This window comes from Coenobita brevimanus, chromosome 23 (genome assembly GCF_032717465.1).
Source record: "Coenobita brevimanus isolate Jiangsu-jjx chromosome 23, ASM3271746v2, whole genome shotgun sequence".
Classification (NCBI taxonomy): Eukaryota; Metazoa; Arthropoda; class Malacostraca; order Decapoda; family Coenobitidae; genus Coenobita; species Coenobita brevimanus.
Genome location: NC_136976.1, coordinates 71,356,522 through 71,375,901, shown reverse-complemented (window position 1 = coordinate 71,375,901; position 19,380 = coordinate 71,356,522). Strand labels below are relative to the sequence as shown.

The following is a 19,380-nucleotide window of genomic DNA, read 5'->3' as shown; positions in this document are numbered from 1 at the left end:
CACTATTGGGGTAAGGCCTCTGGCTATAGATAAATAGATAGATGGACAGATAAGCAGATAGATAGATAGACAGTAGTAGACACACTGCCGGGACATGATTCACACATAAACCTTTTCCACCTAAAAACAAATGGGTTAGCACTTGATTTTCTTTCTTTTCTTTCTTTTTTTTTTTTTGGTATTTAATTCCATTTCGATCAAAAGGTTCAGTGTCATTGGGAAAGCTTACTATGATTACTGAAAATCCTATACACAAAAGAATGATGAGTTAATGTGAATGATTTTGAATGACTGAGAAGAGAATCATATCGATATATTGATCTGTTCGAAAACATCTCTCACAGTGAATTCCCACTCTGAATATCGAAGACCTGAATGTAATACAGCAAGAAGAAATTTATAAGTAAAGAAAATAGCAAATACAAGTAAATACATAAATAAATGCATGTAAATGAATAAATAACAGAACACATTGCATCAGGCATTCCATCTTTGCAACTGAGTGTGGAAACAATTATACTAACTATGCTGAAAATTATGCCATTACTAGTATCAATTATGTTTTTCAGTAATAAATGATCTCACCATGAAAAGCAATTAATGTCCTTGCCAGGTGAAACAGAGAGAGAGAGAGAGAGAGAGAGAGAGAGAGAGAGAGAGAGAGAGAGAATGAAAAAAGTTGCTGAGTTCGGTGCCATGGTCTGATGCAGCAACTAGATTATAGGAACGCGGGCTCATTTTTAAATTAACTATCCTGCCCAAAATACAGTACTGTAGTGTGAGTGTCTAGGTGCACGTCCTCTCAACATGGTGAATTTATAGCCTTTCTACTCATTAATGCTATTTTTCCCACGTTCTCCCTTCCTACGACCTCCAGTCCTTCATGGAGGATTCGTGGTTTTGTCTGCCCAAGTGGATTTTTTTTTTTTTACCTCCTCATTACATTGACATATTTGCATATTATTCTTGCAGTTTGTAGGGGATTTTATCCGGATTAGTAGGGATTTTTTAAGACTTGATAGGTTAGATATAGCCTTAAATAGCTCCTTCAACTTTAGGGTTCCTTTCTAACATAAGCAAAATTGTTTGGCGTTGCACGAAATACATTTTAAGTCATAATGAAGTGATAATTCTTTGGTTCCTCTTCCTTGAATGACAAAAGTACACATAAATATTACACATTAGCTTCACTTTTCTACGGCACAGGGGCAGAAAGGCTGGAACACCAAATTATGATGTCAGTTGTACCAAAAAGATCATGTTTCAAGGTCGTTTTTCTGCGTTCAGGCTGGACGACGGACTACAGGTTAACGCAAAATTTATGACACACACACACACACACACACACACACACACACACACACACACACACTCACACACACACACTCACACACACACACAAGAGAACTCCTAAAGCAATGAATGAAGGCGGTATTCTGAAACCTTTTACTCGCTCCATGTGAACCCAGCTGACATTCATTCTCGCTCAGGCGTCCTTTACCTACACCAGGAATTCGGGGTATGCGATGCGGACGTTCCATTGTCACCGCCAATACGCGAGTCATCGTGTGATCCTCCACATTTATGACTTCCACCTGGCCGCTGACTCCAGGAATTGCCGATCATCACTTTCACTCCCACGCTTGTAGTTGGAATGCTGTTTTGATAAAGTGTGTATTCTAATTACAAGCAACTTGTGCAAAAAAGATAATTAATAAATAGTTGCACCACATGATCATCATTATGCATTACATCAAAGCTTGATGATTCGTCCCTTTATGTTTTCTGCATAATTTAAGCTCAGATCATATGCTCTTTTCTTTAAGAATGAAGAACTTAATTCGCATCATTTTGTTATGAATTAGTCAACATCCAAATGAACCAATATCCACTTCGGCAGTTTGGGAATTGAAAACACTTCATGAAACATGTATATATTTGATCCACGTTTATTACGAGTGTATATATATATATATATATATATATATATATATATATATATATATATATATATATATAAACCATTCCTGCGATGAAGGATGGTATTATTTTCGGCAACTCGTCTTATACCGTTGGGCGATATTCAGGCTGTGTGTGTGTGTGTGTGTGTGTGTGTGTGTGTGCTTTTAACTTCTAGTCTGTTTGATGGATTTGTATGAAACTTCCCAAATGAGTTCGGCTGGTTACTGGGAAGGCTTTTCTTTATATACAATTTTGCGACCATTATTTGTATGGGGGTCGGCCCTCTCACAAAAAAAAAAAAAAAAAAAAAAAAAATCAGAACTAGTGAAAAGAGGGCAGATATGACTTCGATATCATGGTACATGTTATACAATGGACTCTCGTCTGTAATGCGATATTTGGTGAGCTTGACTCCCTAATGGCCTCCAAAAACTAAAAACGATCAGAAATAGGGGAAAGTGAGCGCATGAATAATAACGAAAATTCTCCGGCAAGTTCGTCTGGCTCGTTGTTAATGTTTTCCACTACATAAAATTTTCCACCATTATCTTTAATGAGGTCATCCTCCCTCGCCATATAAAATATTCTCAGAAGTGGCAAAATGAGGGCAGCTATGGCTTTGGTATCTTATTACAGGTTGTACAATTGATTTTCATCCGTAATGAGATACTTGGGGAACGTGATCCTCATCCCCCCCTCCTAATGATCCTTGGGGGGGTCAGCCCCCTCCTAAAAATAAAAACTATCAGAAAGAGGAGAAATATCTGAATATAATTTCCAAAGTGAGTTTCACCGGTTACCTCGAAGGTCTTCCACTATGCTCGTATACAGTTCTCCAGCTACAAGTTTTTTTGGGGGGCAGCCATCCCTCACCAAATTCAGTATTCTCAGAAATAGTGAATGGAAGCCAGATACAGCTTTGATATCTTAGAACATGTTGTACAAACGACTTTCATCCGTATGCGATATTTAGGGAGCGTGACCCCTCCCCCCGCAATGATTCTTCGGGGGTCAGCCCCTTCCTAAAAATAAAAATGATCAGATGCAGTCGATTGTGAGCACATGGATCTCGACAAAATCGGTATATAAGTCGCAGGATTGAGTATGCAGTTTTCACGTTTTCTTTGAGAGCACAGGAAGAAACTGCGCATCTCCTTCATTCATTCTTCGAAATTGTGTAGCATTCTATTCATACGTTTGTAGTCCAGTTTAGGTTTCAGGGCCCATTTAACATTTAACGGAAGATGAACAAAACGAATGCTAAAATCAAGATCCATGAATTTCGAGATGCCTGGAAGCATTGCACAAAAAAAGACTGGAGGTCGTAGATAGAAGAAAAACTGCTCCATAACTAACCAGTTGTTAACAGTCCATGAAGATATGAGAACACCAATTACCTGGATAGAAAAGACGGCTGCTATGTGTCCTGCAGTAAGGTGGAAGAATGGAAGCAGAGAGTTGAGCAGTGCAGAGAAGGTAAAGAAATAATGATGCAACACTGTGGAGAAGACAGAAAGATTGAATCATGCAGATGGAAAAATGAAATCTGGATATATATTACTGTTCGTACAGACTGAAAAATTCATATGACCGCAGCACACCTGAGCTTTCACTTATTGTCGGCTTTAAAAATATCGAGATTACGTTTCTTTTCTTTTTCTTTAAGCGTCAGACTCTGGGCATAGACTTGATCGACGGTTCCTTAAGGTCCAGAAGTCCTCCTACGTACCACACACCTCTGTATGTCACCACTTAGGCGCTAACACCCACTGTTCATGTTGAATACATGCTAGGGCTGTCTCATACAGGACTAGCCCACTGGTATTAGTGAAGATGTTTTTACGACATGCCGATGGGTTTCATGGTAGATCGGTATTTGATTTTTAAATTCTCAAACTGATCCCTGCCTCAGCCGGGAATCTAACTCACGTCCAATAAGACAAGTCACCTCTCTACCGACTCGTCCACCACTGCTTGCTCTCAGCGCCTAACTAGTTTACCAAGCATAAAATAAATCTTCCTACTTATTTATGCATTAAGAGTCTGGTAGTTCACTAGTATAATCTTAATAATGCTTAAATCTGTCTGAAAAGTTAGGGCTAAATCACTTTCCTTTAATATATGTATAGTTATTCGTGAGCTAATAATTCAGCCATGCTAACATAATGTCTGTATTAATACCGTGCACCCAAAATGAGCAAAGGCACTTGATTAGGTACCAGTATACACAGTAGTAACTCGCTTCATGGAATTAAGGAGCAAAATAACATGCCAAAATATTTATTCAAAGAACACACTAACAACCTTTGCAGTCAGTATCAGCGAAACTGACACGCTCACATGTTATACACACACACACACACACACACACACACACACACACACACACACACACTCATAAAAGCACATCCAATAAAGTACTGTATCAGGAAAAAATAAACGACCTACAGTATACAGACATTACCCGTCACTTTCAGTACAATGCAATACAGCCTAGATTAAAACTTAAAACTAAATATTTATGAGCAAAGCAAAGTATAATACATAGCAGCCAGTCCCAAATCTGTGTAAGGTCAATGTGTACATTTCAGTTTATAGTCCAAACAATCGTAAAAAAAAAAAAAAAGTTAACCATGGTGTCCGTAGCCACCATGGCCCTTGCCAGCCGGGTACCGGGCATGCCCTGCGTATGACACTACCGGGAAGTAGCCGCCCTTGCCTGCCCAGTACGACACTTTCTGCACTCGACCGTCGGGAAGGTTCACCCAGTACCCTCCACCAACGTTTCCGTGTCCGTCACCCCATTCATTTTGACCGAAGTTGGTATGTTTGGCGGAGACACCGTAGCTGTATCTGTACGGGAGGGGCACCTGGGGACACGGAAAGGAACCAGATTAGCCTGTGTGAGGGTCAAAAGGAATAAAAGGTGTTATTATCAACTACAGTCCTTTAACCTTACCTTGGCCCAGACTTTTGTCGTTTTGCTTCTCATCTCACGTAGCTCAGTGGTAGAAAAAAAGACAGCTCTACAACTCTAATCTCCTTCCCTAGCACCTCTTCTAGATTAGCCTCAAATTCTACTGTTCGTAGCTTATTACAACGCAGCATTCAAGGTGGATAGGTAGCAGTTTTAAGTCAAGTTAGAGTAAAATGGGTATAGCATTGCAAATAAGGTCATAAGTGAGTAATATTTACATGATGGTATCCGCCACCATGTCCTCCACCATGTCCGCCACCATATCCTCCACCATGTCCGCCACCATGACCTCCAAATCCATGGCCTCCGAAACCATGTCCGCCTCCACCATGGCCAAAGAAGGTGATTCCCCCTCCTGAGCCGTATCCACCGAAGAAACCATGTCCACCACCATGTCCACCGCCATGTCCACCACCGTAGCCTCCCCCGTGGCCCCCGTGGCCGCCAGGGTCAGCCACACCAGCAGACACCAGCAGGCACACCATCAACACCTGCTGGGGAAGTTCCTGGTGTTACAAGAACAGTGTCTACCAGATGGTCCACTCAAGATAGAAAATAGTTTTGTCCGATATGCAGACAATCTGGGAAATAATTCTAATTAAAATAGCTGAATATACGATCTCTTTCAAGGACTGCAGGGTAACCATGTCCATTTTCAGTTTAATATACGATAAGCTTCATCAAGGTATATACGCTCTTACTTCCTGACACACCTTTCAGACCGTACATATTGTAGGTCTGTGTCTGCCCATTAAAAACAGAAACACTGTTGCTGGTACACTGTATACCACCCAAAACGAATGTTAAATTCTTACTTGCTTCGGTATTTCTATGGTATAATTATGAGATAACCAGATTTAATTTCCTGTAAATTACTTATCTGTTCCTGAAACCAGGACCCTTTCATAGGAAATATGAAAAAGACCTTGTATCAGGTCATAGAGTGTGACGTCAGGGATAAGGGACTGAATAGGGAGGCTCCCAAAGATCGAGCAGCGAGGAGAGCCGTCAATAGGTGATGAGGACTGACACATGCAAGCATGTAGGAGCCTTTATAACCGATACGATACGAATACACTCCATATCCAAAACCAGTGTCCTTCCAAATCAGTAACATCAGTATCAACTTACTGTGTAATACATGACTGCTTAGGCTCCAGAGACACACTGAGTGGCTGCTGCCTCCTGCTGGATATATACCTGTGGGCGGACCCCAGGCCACGCCTCAGGTAGCTCAGGACCAAACGTGACGTGACGTGGCAACTTTGTCTCACGAGACGTAATGAAGCTTATAGTGACAAAACATCTGGTTATGCAAAGACAATGGAGAATACAAAATAGAAGACAGTGATCTAAGAAAATGCATCCAAGAAAAGAGCTTTCCTACACTTAAGCTCTTCGCTCAGATGACTTCTTTTTTATAATCAAGTTCCTGCCGAACATTCATATTCAACTATTTTGTTGAACTATAGCATTGTAGGGATTAAATAAGCTGTGTTTATTCCCTCCATCTAGAAAAGGTTAAAGTGAACTAATACTCCACCATAATGAAGGAATTAACAAGCAATGTTGTTCTATTTTAAAACGATGGGAATTATATCAGTGTTATCCATCTACAGAAACTTACAAAACATTTTATCAGAATCAATATCCTAAAGCAGGGGTATGCGAAAGTGAAGACAGCCCTCGCCGGATTGAAGTTCTGGAGCCTTAGGGGGAATAGAAGGCACGGGATTAAATCAAGTGCGTTCCTTGTTGACCCCTTCAGCCTGAGGGCGACATATTTTTTATTCTAGTTACAGTCGATTTTTTTATGTTCAAGGAGGATGTCTGGCGGTGAAGGGATGAATTAGGAGTATTTATATAACAACTAAAGCTCGAAAAATCCCTCCAATGTTGAATCATCTGCTTTTGTTCCAATGAGAATATAACAAAAGAGACGTCGTTGGACCTAAGGGGACAGTCACAGAATTACTTTAGGCATACCATAACCATCATATAGGTATGCTTTCTTTGGGCACAGCTACACTTATATAATGATCTTCATTTTTGGAAAGTGCCATTGGTTATTGTTTATCATATATGTACAGTATATACCTATGCATGCATGCTTGTATATATATATATATATATATATATATATATATATATATATATATATATATATATATATATATATATATATATATATATATATATATATAATCAGAAGCTGTGTGTAACGTGTGTGGATTAGGAAGGGGGAGGAGGAGGAGGAGGATGTTGAGGGAAAGACGGAATAGATATTCTAACAAAGTAGAATATAGTCTGAAAATGATCGAGAACCTGCTAGAGAAGACCCTGTCGTATTGACAGTGAGTAAGGGTAATTGTTTGTTTTTGATATGGTCACATCAGCTGCATCTCACATCGTCTTAATTGCAGACTAATGTTTAAGCAGAAAGACAACTCAGATAATTAACTCATATGGTTTAGTTCCTTGATACCCATGCAGACTTGTACTTCTACTGATGAGAATGTTGACCTGATCACTGTAACTTACACCCTCAAACTGGGAAGGAACACTAATCACTCACGCCAGGGAAAGATACTTGATTCCTTTAATCCGGTGACGCCGTATTGCGCATACTCCTATTAGTTTTACAAACTTTTTTCAGTTTAGGAGAAAGCCTGAAAGTGAAGGGGTTGGTTAGGGTTATATCAGGCGTTACAATGATGGCGGTATATTTTCCAAGAAGATTTTAAGAAGCAAACTACAATACGAGTTGCTTTGATTTACCAATGCGTAACTTCGGATAAAGTGTGATGATGCACTGAAGTAAAGTTAAAGCACACACACACACACACACACACACACACACACACACACACACACACACACACACACACACACACACACACCAAGATAAACAAAGCATCGTAATGTCGGCACTGAATATGTAATAGTTTTCGGTGGGCAAAAATCTCCTGTTGTGAAATCCATAAATTCAGTGAAGCAGACCTTACCACCGAGAGTCATAAATCAGTCCCACACACCTGTTTATCTTGACCCCTTCAGTCCGAGGAGATATTTTGTTAATGATTTACCAGACGATTTTAATTAGTTTATGAGAGCAGCCAGTTGGTGAAGAAGGATTTGTGTAGGCTATATCTCACCTCTACATTCCCCAAAATTTCTTCAAGACTGAGTGAAATTGTCTGACCGGAGCAAAATGGAAGTTTAAATAATATCAGTGAAGGGTAGGGTTTACCTGTCTGTGCATACAAGACGCCATGATCCCGTACGTGGTGGCCACAAACGAATCGCCTTCATGTCACCCTGTTCTCTGCCATCTGATTGCCTTCCCTCCAAACCACACCTTCTTCTCTTATGTGCTTTTCTACCCTTTTCCTCCATCTCATCCTCGATCTCCTCCTTCCCATTCCCTCCACCTCACTTACTCTCCTAGTCAGCCTCCCATTCTTCATCCTCTCCACATGGCCAAACCACCTCAAAGTATTTCTCTAGGTAACTTCTAGCACATCTACATTCACTAGCACATCAACATTCACTAGCACATCCACATTCACTTCCTCAATCGTCAGTCTCTCCACGTAACTCCACATAATTCACACAGTTGAACTATCCTGATTACACGATAAGTTATTGTTATAAGATAAAATAACGGAAGATTATCTATAAATCAGACTTTCGGCTGACGCAGTGGACATACCCAGGGAAGTGAAAGAGAGAGACAGAAAAAGAGAGAGAGAGAGATCAGCATGGAACTCTGTATGTGGAACAACCATGTCAGCAAGTACAATTCTAGGCTATTCCGTATATGTATGCATGTATGTACGTACATATGTATGTATCTGTCTATGTATCTACAATGCTTGCGGTAGGAAGATCATTAAACTGGCTAGGCTGTATATAATTTCAACAGAGTAATGTCTATCTATCTATATACAGTACCTACAGTAGGCTGCATCCCCAGAGAAAGAGAGGTAGCCGAGACAGGACACTTCCAATTTACTCACCCACCCACACAGATATTCGTATCTTAGCCCCAAGGGGGGAAGGGACAGCTCCTCACCGCACCACACCGCGCGAGGGTCAGTTGCGCAGTACAATCAGCGCAGTAATGTAATGGGAATAAATGTCAATATAGCACTAACCTACACCACAAAATAGAGGGTAATAACAAAAAACTGCATATTACACGATAATTTTATACAAGAACAACTATCATTCATAAAAGTATCTCCGCCTCCGACAAGTTACTTATATACAACTTATAAGATAAATATTGTACAACTAAATCATAGTTTCCTAGTAAACAATGCTAAGTACTAATATATAACCGACAATATCAAGTCCATATGATGCCAAGCCTGAAGGATGGGGTTCATTTTCCTGGGGTATTGTCCTCTATGTGGATAATTAACCATGGTGTCCGTGGCCATGGTGTCCGTAGCCACCATGGCCCTTGCCAGCCGGATACCGGGCATGACCCGCGTATGACACAACAGGGAAGTAGCCGCCCTTGCCTGCCCAGTACGACACTTTCTGTACTCGACCGTCGGGAAGGTTAACCCAGTACCCGCCACCAACGTTTCCGTGTCCGTCACCCCATTCACTCTGACCGAAGTTGGTGTGTTTGGCGGAGACGCCGTAGCTGTATCTGTACGGGAGGGGCACCTGGGGACAAGGAGAGGGACAGGATTTAGCGTGTATAAGGGTCAGAAGGAACAAATAGGTACTTTCATCAACCAATATCGCAAATAAGGTCATAAATGAGAAATGTTTACATGATGGTATCCGCCACCATGTCCTCCACCATGTCCTCCGTAGCCCCCGTGGCCGCCAGGGTAAGCCACACCAGCAGACACCAGCAGGCACACCATCAACACCTGGTGGGGAAATCTCTGGTTTTACAAGAACAGTGTTTAATGGATGGTTCACTCCACATACAGAATATTGTTGTTTGGCATAATGAGATTGACCGATTAATAATAATGGTATAAAATCTGAGGGGAAAAGAAAATAATATGAATGACTATATCATCCCCTAAACTTCCTAAAGGACTGCAGGGTAACTATATACATATTCTGTTTAAAGTACGAAAATCATGTTGAAGGTATATCCCGATACGTTCTTGCTTTCTGACACACCTTTCAAACCATTCACACTGCAGGTCTGTGTTTGCTAATTGTGAGAGGCTACAAACATTATTGTTGGTACACTGAATACCACCGATAAACCAATGTTAAATTTTCACTTGCCTTTTCTATGGGATGTTCAAATTTAATCTCTTGTACAAGACTTGTTTGTTCCTTAAATCAGGACGCTTTCATGACAGATATGAAAAAGACCTGTGACAAGGTTATAAAGTGTGACCTCAGGGATAAAGGACTGAATAGGGAGGCTCCCAAAGATCGAGCAGAGTGGAAAGCCGCCAGTAAGTGACCAAGGCCGATGCATGCAAACATGTTGGAGCCTTTATAAAAGATACAATACGAATTCACTCTGTATCCAAAACCATGTCCTTCCAAATCAATCACATCAGTATCAACTTACTGTATAATACATGACTGCTTAGGTTCCGGAGACACACTGAGTGGCTGCTGCCTCCTGCTGGATTTATACCTGTGGGCGGACCCCAGGCAGTGGCCACGCCTCAGGTAGCTCAGGACCAAACGTGACGTGACGTGGCAACTTTGTCTCACGAGACGTAATGAAGCCCATTGTAATAAAATATCTGGTTATGCAAAGACAGTGAAGAATACAATGTAGAAGAGAGAGCTCTAAGAAAAAGTTACGAAGCAAAGAGCTTTCCTACACTTGAGTTCTTCGCTCCGATGCCTGTTTTTTTTTTTTTTTTTTTAATCAAGATACTGCCGGACATTTATATTCAACGATTTTATTGAACTATAGCAGTGTAGGGATTAACTAAGGCAGTGTTTAATCCCTCCATCTCGAAAAGGTTAAACTGAACTAATATTCCATCGTAACGATGGAGTATCGTAATGAAGGAGCTGTATTTTAAAACGATGAGAAGAATATCAGTGCCATCCACCTACAAAAGCTTATAATACATTATATCAGAATCAGTATCATTAAACAGGGATATACAAAAGTGAAGACAGCCCTCGCCGGAATGAAGTCCAGGAGCCTAAGGGGGAATCGAGGGCATGGGAGTAACTCAAGTGCGTTCCTTGTTGACACCTACAGCCTCAGGGCAACTTTTTTTTTTTTTTTTTTTTTAATTTTAGTTAGTCGAATTTTTTATGTTCAGGGAGGATGTCTGGCGGTGAAGGGATGAATTAAGAGTATTTATATAACAACTACAGTTCGAAAAATCCCTCCAATGTTGAATCATCTGCTTTTGTTCCAATGAGAATATAAAAAGAGACGTCATGGGACCTAAGGGGACAGTCACAGTATTATATTAGGCATACCATAACCATCAAACAAGTATGCTTTCTTTCGGCACAGTTACACTTATATAGTGATCTTCATTTTTGGAAAGTCCCATTGGTTATTGTTTATCATATATGTATATATCCAAGCATGCATGCTTGGATGTATGTATGGAACTTTGCTTGCTCTCATTCAGTTTCCGGTACCACGTCCAAGGTCCTCCGTATGTCTTGGAGTTCACAGATCATAGATTCTACAGAAATCATCACTGTCCGTGGAAGTAGTAGAATAATATGAGCTCAAAGAAGGATTATCCAGTGCAATGTGGTCTTGAAAGGCTACGTTTGTGAGTTTGTGTATATAGATCACTGAGTGAACCTCGATAGGCTGCGAATATGTGCAAGACTCTTGTGAGAATACAGGACTGCTTCCACTCGGATGTAATGTCTCAGGTGACATTAAACTGAAGTTAAGCACCAGGCAAGAGACTCATTCAGTCAATCATCAAAAAACCCCTTAGCATAAACAGTAAAAGAACACATTAAAACAACTGAAAAGGTATGCTCCTATCCATGTATTCTCTGTTTGAAAGAAAGCTACGAAGCAGAACAGTTTCCGGGGAACAAGACTCCTCCTCCACCACCTTCTAACTGATAGGGATGTAGCGATTTTTTTTTGTCCTTCATGTCATGGCGCAAACATCTTTGTCTCTCTTATGGCACGGAAAAAAAAAAAAAAAAGACGGAATTGGGAATTTGATACCTCATGATTCATATGTTGAAACAGACTTTCTTACCTAGCGTATGCATAGGAAACATGGGTATAATAATCATGGTATATATATATATATATATATATATATATATATATATATATATATATATATATATATATAAACGGGGAGGAGGAGGAGGATGTTGAGGGAAAGACGGAATAGATATTCTAACAACGTAAGATATAGTCTGAAAATAATCAAGAACCTGTTAGAGAAGACCTTGGCGTATTGACAGTGGGTAAGGATAATTGTTTTTTGTTTGATATGGTCATATCAGCTGCATCTCACATCACCTTAATTGTAGACTAATGTGTAAGCAGAAAGACAACTCAGATAAACAATAAATAGAGAGAGATAATCATATAGTTCAGTTCCTTGATACCCACGCAGACTTGATGCACAGTACTTCCAGTGATGATGTTCATATGATCACTGCAACTTACACCCTCACATTGGGAAGGAACACTAATCACTCACGCCCGTGGCACATACTTTAATCCTTTAATCTGATGACTCCTTATAACGCTTATTAGTCTCCACCTACTACTTGCGTTGAGACATTGTGTTCACTGGTATTATTATTATTATTCTCGCCACAGACTCTCGCAACTATTCCAGAACCGGGGACTGCCCAGTGAATCTGAAGGGCCCAAGTTATGTGTCCTGGCAAGGGCCGATGGGAAAAAAAAAATCAAATCTCCCCACTGGGGTCAAGGTCATTGTAAGAAACAGTAGCAGACACGTGCGTTCTTCGACACCTTTGTCTCCCTTGTTGATGTTACTCAAGAAGTTACCGTAGGGTCTTCAGATCTTGTTTATATTATACATAATTCAGGACCTGGTTGAGTGTCCCTACACAGTACGAGTAAGTAGTTATTGTTCTTCTGGCCTTAGAGTCTCTCGGCTATTTCAGGTGAATAGGAGACTGCGCAAGGAATCTGAAGGGTCGCAGGTTATGTGTCCTGGCATGGGCCATTGCCGATAGAAAAAAGTAAAAATCTCCCCAATTGGATATCGTAACGAACATTAGGTGGAACTATTACAGTTCTAGTTCCTATTATTTTCAGACGAATTTTTTCGGTTTAGGAGAACGTCTGGAAGTGAAGGGGATGATGAGGGCTTTATCAGGCGTTACCGTAATGACGTTATTTTAAACAATTTTAATTTTGTCAGGAACGTTTGAAAAAGCAAACTACACTAGGAGTTACCTTCATTTACCAATGCATAACTCTGCATAGTGTGATGATGCATTAACGTAAAGACAAAATACACACACACACACACACACACACACACACCAAAAAAAAAAACTGCCCACTGAGATAAACAAAACATTGTAATGGCGGCTCTGAATATGTAATGGTCAGCGGTGGGCAAAAATCTCCAGTTGTTTAATCCAAAAAATCAGTGAAGCAGACATTACCACCGAGAGTAATAAATCAGTCCCACACACCTGTTTCTCTTAACCTATTCAGCCCGAGAGTTATTTTTATTATTATTATTGTAGCTACCAGACGATTTTAATTAGTTCAGGAGGGAGAGTCCAGGTGGTGAGAATGGATCAGTATGGACTACATCTCACTCCTCCATTCTGCAAAAAAAATTTCAAGAGTGATTGAATTGTCATGCCTGAGCAAGAGTTAATATTAAATGATTCAGTGGAACGAATGGTTTATTTAGCTATGCACTGGAAGACGATTTAATCCCGCAAGTGGTGGCCACAAGCGAGTCACCTTCATGTCACCCTGTTCCCTGCCATCTAGTTGCCCTCTCTCCAACTCACACCCCTTTCATTTATCTCTCTACCCCAGTCCTCCATCTCATTCTCGGTCTTCCCCTTCCCCTTCCCTCCACCTCACTTACAGTCAGCCTCTCATTCTGCACATGGTCAAACCATCTCAGAGTATTTCCCTTCATATTTTTTAGCACATCCACATTCACTTCCTCGCTTGCCTGTCTGTCTCTCCACGTAACTCCACATATCTGCACATGGTTGAACTAACCTGATTATTTGAGCAGTTATTACTTTACGATAAAATAATGGGAGGTTATCTATTAATCAAACAGACTGTGAGGTGACGCAGTGGGCATACACAGCGCAGTCAGAAAAGAGATCAGCATGAAACTCTCAAGGTGAAACAATCATGTCAGCAAGAACAGTTCTACGATCTATCATATATGGCTGTACTGTACATACTTGTCTGTCTACCTGTCTATCTATCTGTCTATCTATGTCTGTCTCTATGTCTATAATACTTGCAGTGGAAGCATAGTTAAACTGGCAAGGTTGTACATAGCTTCAACAGAGAAATGTGATAAGAAAAAAAAATCTCACTGTAGCACTGACCTCCATGTATCTGACTTAGGAGTTGTGCAACGGAGGGTAATAACAAGAAACTGCATAACACATGATAGATTTATAAAAACACAACGACTGCTCATAAAAATATCTCCGCCTCCGACATGCATGTTAGTTATATACAACTTAAATATTGTACAACTAAATCATAGTTTCCTAGTAAACAAATCAAAGTACTAATATATAACCGACAGTATCTAGTCCATATAATGCCAAGTCTGGGTTGATTTTCCTGGAGTAGTGTCCTCTATGTGGCTAATTAACCATGGTGTCCGTGGCCATGATGTCCGTAGCCACCATGGCCCTTGCCAGCCGGGTACCGGGCATGGCCTGCGTATGACACTACCGGGAAGTAGCCGCCCTTGCCTGCCCAGTACGACACTTTCTGTACTCGACCGTCGGGCAGGTTCACCCAGTACCCACCACCAACGTTTCCGTGTCCGTCACCCCATTCACTCTGACCGAAGTTGGTGTGTTTGGCGGAGACGCCGTAGCTGTATCTGTACGGGAGGGGCACCTGGGGACAAGGAGAGGGACAAGATTAGCCTGTAAAAGGGTCTAACTGAACGATTACGTGCTTTCATCATCTTATATCGCAAATAAGGTCATAAATGAGAAATGTTTACATGATGGTATCCGCCACCATGTCCTCCACCATGTCCGCCACCATGTCCTCCACCATGTCCGCCACCATATCCTCCACCATGTCCGCCACCATGGCCTCCAAATCCATGGCCTCCGAATCCATGTCCACCACCATGGCCAAAGAAGGTAATTCCTCCTCCTGAGCCGTATCCACCGAAGAAACCATGTCCACCACCATGTCCACCACCATAGCCTCCCCCGTGGCCCCCATGGCCGCCAGGGTCTGCCACACCAGCAGACACCAGCAGACACACCATCAACACCTGTGGGAGAAGTGATTGGTGCCACATTTATTTCCTGAATAGGTGATTTTGTTTAACATAAAGAGATATTCTGAAAGGCAAAAGTCTTTCTGCCAGATGATTACTAAGTACTTAATCTAAATATAAATCAACTATATATCTTTTTCAAGCAGTGCTGGGTGATTCTGCATGTATATAATATCAGCGGTGGCTGAATCGGTAAAGGGGTGGCCTGCAGTCCTGATGGACCCAGGTTCGAATCCCGGCTGGGGCAGGGAAAAGTTTGTGGATTTGAATTTCACTAAAGCAGACTTTACTGATCTACCAGAAGACCCGCCAACATGTCGTAAAAATATCCCCGCTAATACCGGTACGCAAGTCCAGTATGAGACAGCCCTAGCATTATTCAATATGGACGATGGGTGTTAGCGCCGAAGTGGTAACATGTGAATGTGTAGGAGGACTACTGGGCCCCAAGGAGGACTACTGGGACTTGGGGATAGGCCATGGAGCCTTTGCCCGGAGTCGGACATGTAAAAAAAAAAAAAAAAAAACTGTGCCCTATGAGTTTCCTTACGATATAATATATATTTTTATCATTAGGTATATATTTTAAAACCATAAATAAATTAACATTTGCTAATGTGACTGAGAAGAACACCCAGATTGCTGTAGGGCTTACCACCAAGTCGAAACGAAGTAGGAGGACAAGGAAAAAACTAGGTGGCAAGGAAGTGAATTTCAACTGTAGGAACAAGTGTTGGAACTTAACGGGCGGGGCAGCATTTTGTGAGGAAAGGACAGTCACAAATACATACAGACTCGAATGAGAAGGGAAGCGCCGTAAGATTTCCCCAGGCTACGACATATTACCGTCGACTTACATATGGGTTCCTATTTCACTTGGTTCTAGATACGAACAGAATGGGACATGGAGACAATTTACAAAGGTCGCTTGGTCGATCTGGGAATCGAACCAGGGTCCTTTTGCTTGCCATACGAGAGTACGTACGGGTACTTCACTGCAGCTCTTTGTACGAGTAGTAACCAAATGAGAAAACATCTTGTACGTTAATGCACTATAAATTTTCATCACGGATAAACAAAAAAAGATGTGATTTTTATATCACGATGGAGACTGTCTTAATTGCTTTCGTGAATTTTCTGCAAATAAATACGGAAATAAAACAGTGCGTCTCTGCTACAACTCAGCTGTTCATAAAAGAAGGTTTTTCGTAACAAACGTTCAGGCATATAAATAATTCACTGGTTTATCAGTCTGATAAGTATCAACTTACTGTATAATACATGACTGCTTAGGCTCCAGAGACACACTGAGTGGCTGCTGCCTCCTGCTGGATATATACCTGTGGGCGGACCCCAGACAGTGGCCACGCCTCAGGTAGCCCAGGTCCAGACGTGACGTGACGTGACAACATTGTCTCACGGGGATAGTGAAGCTCATTGTGACAAAATATCAGATCATGCAAAGGCAGTGCATACTATCAGGCAGCAAACAGTGCTTAGAGAAACTCCTTCCCAAAAATGAATACCCAAGCGCATAAGTGATGTTAATCTCTTTTAAAATGTGAGAACATCGACGCTCATCCATCAACAAAATGCATAACTGGAGAGAGAGAGAGAGAGAGAGAGAGAGAGAGAGAGAGAGAGAGAGAGAGAGAGAGAGAGAGAGAGAGAGGATGTATCTGCAAAAAATGGAACACTTTCTTCATTATAAAGGAATTCCGCACGTTTGAGGAAATTTAAGAGTTTTTTTTTTTTTTTTTTTTTGCCATACCATATTGACCTTCTATAACTTGGCGTCCTTCCAGCACTATTGCGTAAATATAGTTCGCATTGGAGACATTTTAACTGTTGCATTTTCTTCGTTATGTATATATGCATGTATTTATATGTGTAGTGTGTGTCCACCACGTTGCACGCGCTTCACGTGGACAGGCAGCTCCACTAGATAAAGATCATGTTTAAGAGTTCTAAAGGGCTATTGACCCCTGAGGCTGAAGGGCACCACTTAGAGTCACCGGGAGTACAATCCGCATTCACTCATGCTTCATGCTTGCGTATGGACGAGGCGGTTTTTACAGAGCATCGAGAGATCCAGTTATTTTCAAAGGTTCCACTCGTCCTCATGCCCTCCAGAGACTCATGGCACTATGTATGTCTGGGTAAAGTTGCATGAAGTTACTATAATCTATGTGGTTAGTTAAACAGTTATGCTTAACTAACTGTTAGTTTCAGCTAACCATATTAAAATAACGCTATGAGTTACTGAAGGACAGAAGGAATGGAACTTTTAGAGGCAACTATACATGTGAAAGTTTACTCTATTAGGGCTTTATCTCACCTGCTAAAGTTTCTGAAGATATTCGATCAGCCTCTGATCTTGGACAGAAAATGCACAAAAAAGTAGACAATCTTTTTCCGTCAGAGAGGATTATTTGCTGTACTTGTTGACTTACTGCTGACCGCGATTAGGGGCAAGAACGGCACTCATGGAAGTGAGACTGGTTACCATAAAAGAAATGAAGCAAGTGTTTTCAAGTGTGAATAATTTATCTATCATCAAATCTTTATATTTCCCATACGGAATGTAGGAGCCTGAGGCTAGGTTGCTTAGTCCCAAGATATTTAAGGCGAGTGTGACCAGCCTGGCTCGCTCTAAATTTCATTATGTGAAAAATAAACCCAGCCACCCCCCGAATCTAAACCTTTCAGGGCCACATCGGGTTGGAGCGTTGTTTTTCTTTTTGTTTAATGCTTGCTTTAACCACTTCACTCCAATGATGCGATTACCGGTTTTCGCTCTATTCCTGGTACCTGCGGAAGATTTTATTCAGCTGGAAGCATTTGGAACTGGAAATGTTATGTACAGCTTTTATTTACTCGTTCAGGAAGAGGGGACTTTCTTGAGACAATTAAAGGAGTCTGGAGGAAACAAGATTAAAACAATGACATACTGGGAAGGAAAGACTTAAAGATGACTAAATGTGGCAGATTCCGGGGCCAGACCAGCTCCCCTCTTTCTCACAGCGATACAGTAACCTCAAACCCCATTAATCTGTGGTGAAAGCAGTCTCGTACCTCCCGCCAGAAGTAAGGAATAGCATGAAAATGATTAGGAATCTTTGACCTAAAGAGTTGTGCTTCTTGTGGTAAGTAAACTAAAGGTGGGGTAGACACTATGAGACATTTAGCCACGGTGCTTATCTCCGTAACTTAGGCCTTTGAACCTATGGCAGGTTATTCACTCATTTTCTTTGGATACAGGGCCAATAATATTCATTTTACCTGTCATCCCGTACAGAGTAGATGGACACCTGAGTCAAGTGGCGCCAACGCTCCCCACCAGGATTTGAGCCCTGGAGCTGTTGGGACGGCAGCATTGTACCTTGCAACACTAAACATTGTGTCACCTTTATAGATGAGAAAAATCATTGTATTTGTCCAAAATGGCCTTAATCACTAGATTTCTCTTTGCCTTAAGTGTCAAGCAATGTGTAAACCAAAAGCATGACTTCCTTTATCCCTCAACAGCAGTGCAGGAAGACAACAGCTCAAAGCAACATTTGAGATAACCCGCATAGCCCTGTGTAATGAACATAAGTACAAACTTTCCATTTACAAATAAACTATATGATACTCAGTTCCCCGAGAGGTTATGCATGCTCACTCGTAGCGATATTCAGTATGCATTTCCAATTATATTGTTCTGAGGATCGGAAAGCACCAGATTCCAAAGAGCTAAAGAATACTGGTGGTTCAATCAAGGACAAATTCATACAAAAACTGAAAACCGAAACATTACATCACGGAAAAAGAGAATAGAGAAAATTTAGCAAGTCTACACGAAGCTGTTAAATGATGGTAAATTTAGTTGGTCACCTGTAAGAGGAGTGGATGCTTACTTTCTTCTTATAGTTATGTGCAAAACTAATGATTCCCTTCGCTGGGATTATGTCTTTTTCATTTTGATCACACCACCAGCAGACGATACAT

At 41.1% G+C, this 19,380-nt stretch overlaps 2 protein-coding genes across 2 annotated transcripts; both read right to left on the bottom strand.

Annotated features, from left to right (window-relative positions):
* Window positions 1-9,361: 9,361 nt before the first annotated feature.
* Window positions 9,362-9,825, bottom strand: LOC145392760 (uncharacterized). The gene is made up of 2 exons (XM_080267054.1): window positions 9,730-9,825; window positions 9,362-9,619 (listed from the first exon to the last, which is right to left on the bottom strand). Exons 1-2 carry the CDS (start codon window positions 9,823-9,825, stop codon window positions 9,362-9,364), a joined length of 354 nt encoding a protein of 117 aa, XP_080123180.1.
* A 4,910-nt stretch (window positions 9,826-14,735) lies between these two features.
* Window positions 14,736-15,411, bottom strand: LOC145392759 (uncharacterized). Its single transcript, XM_080267053.1, has 2 exons — window positions 15,103-15,411; window positions 14,736-14,993 (listed from the first exon to the last, which is right to left on the bottom strand). The coding sequence occupies exons 1-2, from the start codon at window positions 15,409-15,411 to the stop codon at window positions 14,736-14,738; spliced, it is 567 nt and encodes a 188-aa protein (XP_080123179.1).
* Window positions 15,412-19,380: the final 3,969 nt, after the last annotated feature.

Excerpts from the sequence above, each read along its gene's own strand:
- LOC145392760 (XM_080267054.1), bottom strand. The coding sequence starts at position 9,825 with ATGGTGTGCCTGCTGGTGTCTGCTGGTGTGGCTTACCCTGGCGGCCAC. Across the intron at positions 9,620-9,729 it reads ATGGTGGCGGATACCATCAT|GTGCCCCTCCCGTACAGATA; the intron begins GTAAACATTTCT and ends CCTTGTCCCCAG.
- LOC145392759 (XM_080267053.1), bottom strand. The coding sequence starts at position 15,411 with ATGTGGCACCAATCACTTCTCCCACAGGTGTTGATGGTGTGTCTGCTG. Across the intron at positions 14,994-15,102 it reads ATGGTGGCGGATACCATCAT|GTGCCCCTCCCGTACAGATA; the intron begins GTAAACATTTCT and ends CCTTGTCCCCAG.